The sequence below is a fragment of the Aulonocara sp. 'chitande type north' Nkhata Bay genome, linkage group LG3 (genome assembly GCF_057382095.1).
Source record: "Aulonocara sp. 'chitande type north' Nkhata Bay isolate Kocher_YH1m ecotype deep benthic linkage group LG3, A_spYH_male_GT1.1, whole genome shotgun sequence".
NCBI lineage: Eukaryota > Metazoa > Chordata > Actinopteri > Cichliformes > Cichlidae > Aulonocara > Aulonocara sp. 'chitande type north' Nkhata Bay.
In genome coordinates this window covers 64,034,390-64,037,919 of record NC_141346.1, presented here as the reverse complement: position 1 = coordinate 64,037,919, position 3,530 = coordinate 64,034,390, and the positions used below count along the sequence as shown (strand labels likewise).

General features: G+C 43.5%; 1 protein-coding gene across 1 annotated transcript; it reads left to right on the top strand.

Moving 5' to 3' along the window:
* The first annotated feature begins 230 nt into the window (after positions 1 to 230).
* LOC147336551 (uncharacterized) lies at positions 231 to 1,924 on the top strand. The gene is made up of 3 exons (XM_086285488.1): positions 231 to 1,159; positions 1,272 to 1,421; positions 1,528 to 1,924. The coding sequence occupies exons 1-3, from the start codon at positions 981 to 983 to the stop codon at positions 1,643 to 1,645; spliced, it is 447 nt and encodes a 148-aa protein (XP_086141614.1). The 5' UTR covers positions 231 to 980; the 3' UTR covers positions 1,646 to 1,924.
* Positions 1,925 to 3,530: the final 1,606 nt, after the last annotated feature.

Below are 3,530 nucleotides of genomic sequence, written 5' to 3'. Positions count from 1 at the left end.
GAAAATAGGGTCAAAATTTGTACTTGTAACTTGAAACTTGAGTGCAGAGTTTCACACGTATTTTTTGGCTAAGTCCACACACAAACCTTATTTTACACACACACAAATTCTTTTTACACATACAAAACTGATTTACAAGTACAAAATATTTATGACCACAATTTGAGCCCATAGGTGGATGTTGATTAACTGCTGACAGTGAGACAGGGCTGTCCTAAGAGTTGCTTTTCGGAAGTCGCTGCCAACACTTCATCTATAAAATGCATTTCTCTGCTCGTTCGCTATAGTCTGCTGTCGTATTTGTGTGCAGGTTATTTTCAGTTTAACTGGTGATGTTCATTCGTGTATTGTAGGTGAATGCGTTGATGATTGATCATAAATTAGTAAACTGGCCGTTTTTGTTCAATAATTCCTGTTTCATGTTCAAACCGTCAGACAGAAACTCTGCGTTTGTTTTTATGTTCTTCAGCCTGTTGTTCTTGAGGTCATCTGTGATGCGTTTAATGACCCTCCACATGCTCTGAGGCTCATTTGAAGAGAAACAGAACTTCATCTTTAGAGCATAAGTGGGTTTTTGCCCTCTTTATGCCCGCGGTCAGGCTCTGTTTATTGTAGTATAACACTCATAGGACACAGTGACCCGCTGCACACACACTGCACACACACTGCACACACACTGCACACACACTGCACACACACTGCACACAATGACAGCTGCAGAGTTTGTGTCTGATGTATTAAGTATGAAACACTGTTGGGTTAAAATCTGGTCAGAATGAATCCAGGTGCAGGTGTGTCAGTTTAGGACCACTGGACTAACATCCAAGTGCTCACAATATAAAGTGTATTCTGTAGTAACATCCTGGTGTTGCAGCAACAGTCCCACATGGAAACGTCAACACTCAAACTCAAAGTCTCTTTTTGTCAACAATAAAATGACAGCAGACCAATTTGAACAAAGTTGGTAAAAAGCTTCAGAAATGAGTAAAATATTAAAAAGTGTCTTGATGCTCAATCATCCAGTAAATCCCCAAAGAGTTGATTCTGTTCATCTGGACGTTTTCAGCAGCATGGATCAGTGTGAGGACAGAGAGGAGGGAGTCCCTCCCTCTAAAAGCACTCTGTGTGGGGAACATGAGAGCCAGACCAAAGCTCAGAGGTGAGATGACCATCTCTAACTGTCCATGACTCTTCTCCATGTCACAGCTCAGCACTCACATCACTGCTCCATCATTATTCACACTCATACCTCTGTGTGTGTTGTTTAAAAGCCCAGAGCTGTGGGGTGTACCAGGCTCAGCTGGACATAACCCTGAAACTAATCCAGAGCCTGGACCTGAACCCAGCTGTGTTTCCTTAAAGAGCAACAGGTCAAAGGATATTGGTGTAAACTTTAACAAAAGTCTGTTATGTGACAAAGAGTAAGTACATTATTTTTATGAGTTTGTTCATCATGTCTTTAATTTAATATTTCCAGTTTTTCCTTCCTGTCTCATGAAGCTGTTACATTTATTGTTTTTCGTTTAGGATCAATAAGAGGCCAGAATCTCCTGGACCTGAACCCAGCTGTGTTTCCTTAAAGAGCAACGTGTCGAAGGATATTGATTTAAACTTTAAAGTATGTTCTTCTGTTGCTGAGAGGTAATGTGTGTCTAGATGTTGTTCCTGACTCTGTATTTCTAAATAAATCCTCATGTTTAATATCAGCTCAGCTCTTTTTCACACATTTCTATGTTGGTATGTGAAGCGGTGTGTGTTGGAGTGTTTCCACAAACACAGCAGTCAGAGTGGAAAGAGTGGATGTTGTAGGAGGTGTTTGTGTAGTGAAGAGGCTGAGTGTCTGTAGGACTCCAGCTGCTCCAGCAGGTGTCTCCTTTGTGCTTTGCTTCAAACACAGTGTAGGGAGGAGCTTCCACTCAGGTGTTTCAGGTGGTATAGCCTATGGTTTAGTTTGACTTCCTTCTGCAAACTCAGCTGCTCTGTTGCTGATACACGTCTCCATGAATATGATTGATCAGATGCTGCCAACACCATGTGTTTCATGTGAGCGCTCAGCTGAAACCCTGGGTTGACTTATCGAGTTAATAACAAGCTTCACGTGACTGTGAATGCTAAAGTGAATCCAGATAAAGGAACGAGACCCTGCTAATGTTGGACTCACTTCTTAGTGTAGATCCCAGGAGGAAGTTCAACATAGCCATTCTTTGTGCTAGCTCGACCAAACCTGAGACCACAGTGCAGGATAATGATCATCATCTGTCTCTGTCAAGGACATTTAAAATCCACAAATAACAAACATAATTATATTTGATCATTAAAAATCTCTTTTCAATTAAAAAAGCATGAGCACACTGGTGGATTACAGAAACATGAAAACTCGTTAACAGTAAAGTTAATTTAGGCGTAAACAAAGTGTCAAACATACTGAAGTAGAAGGACTGATGTTTGTGTTAAAATACCTTCTTAAAGCTGAAATACTGATTCAACTTTCTCCAAAGGTTGATTCTGTTCATCTGGACGTAGCGTTTTGTGGGAGAAACATTTCGTCTCTCATCCAGGTGACTTCTTCAGTCTCAGCTGACTGCAGGTTTCAATCGTATAAACAGTACATTTGCATAATGACTGAAACCAGCCCACTGAAGGAACAATGGTGTCACGATCAGGCGAATTACACACAGTAGTTCGGCGTGCCCGTGTGGCGTGCTGGCTAGACTCCAACGCGGCGAAGGCTAGCGGTGGGTTGGAAGAGACACGCAGTTATTCTAGTACCGATCAGTGCACGAAGCGTGGCTTCGGAACTGTCGTCACAGACGGAGAGCGAGCGGAGCCAGGTGGGTGGCGTCTCTCCTTTAAACCCGGCCCCGTGATCAGCTGATCACCAGCTGACAAATGGGCTGGGAGGTCAACTTAATTATGCAAATTCTCATGACCATTGATCAATGTCCATGAGTCCCATTCACAGAGAGTTGGGGAATGGCTGCAATCACAGCGCTGTAAGATTGTGACAAATGTACCCTTAGGCCCCCTCCTCGATTCAGAGATGGTCTTTCCCTTTTCACGTAAATGGCCTCCTTGACTCCACCCTCCAACCAGCGTTCCTCCCTACACATGATGAGGATGTAATTGAAAGAGTGTCCACTGGCCTGTAGGTGTAAATAGACTGCAGAGTCCTGGCCTGACGAAGTAGCTCTTCTGTGTTGTAGCCAGAGGTTGTTTGGTTTCCCCGATGTATAAATCCTGGCAATCCTCCTGCACTTAACAGCGTACACTATGTTACTCTGTTTCTGTCGGGGGACCCGATCCTTGGGGTGGACCAATTTTTGGCGCAGCGTGTTTTGGGGTTTAAAAGCCACAGAGACCCGGTGTTTAGAAAAAATGCATCTCAACTGCTCCGATACTCCTGACACATCACTACAGGTTTTCTCTTAGTCAGCGGTTGTCCTTCTCTCCTGGATCGGCTGGAGCTTTCTTTAGGAGCCGTTCCAGCTTTGACAAAAGTCCAGCTGGGATAACCACATTTACACTTCGGC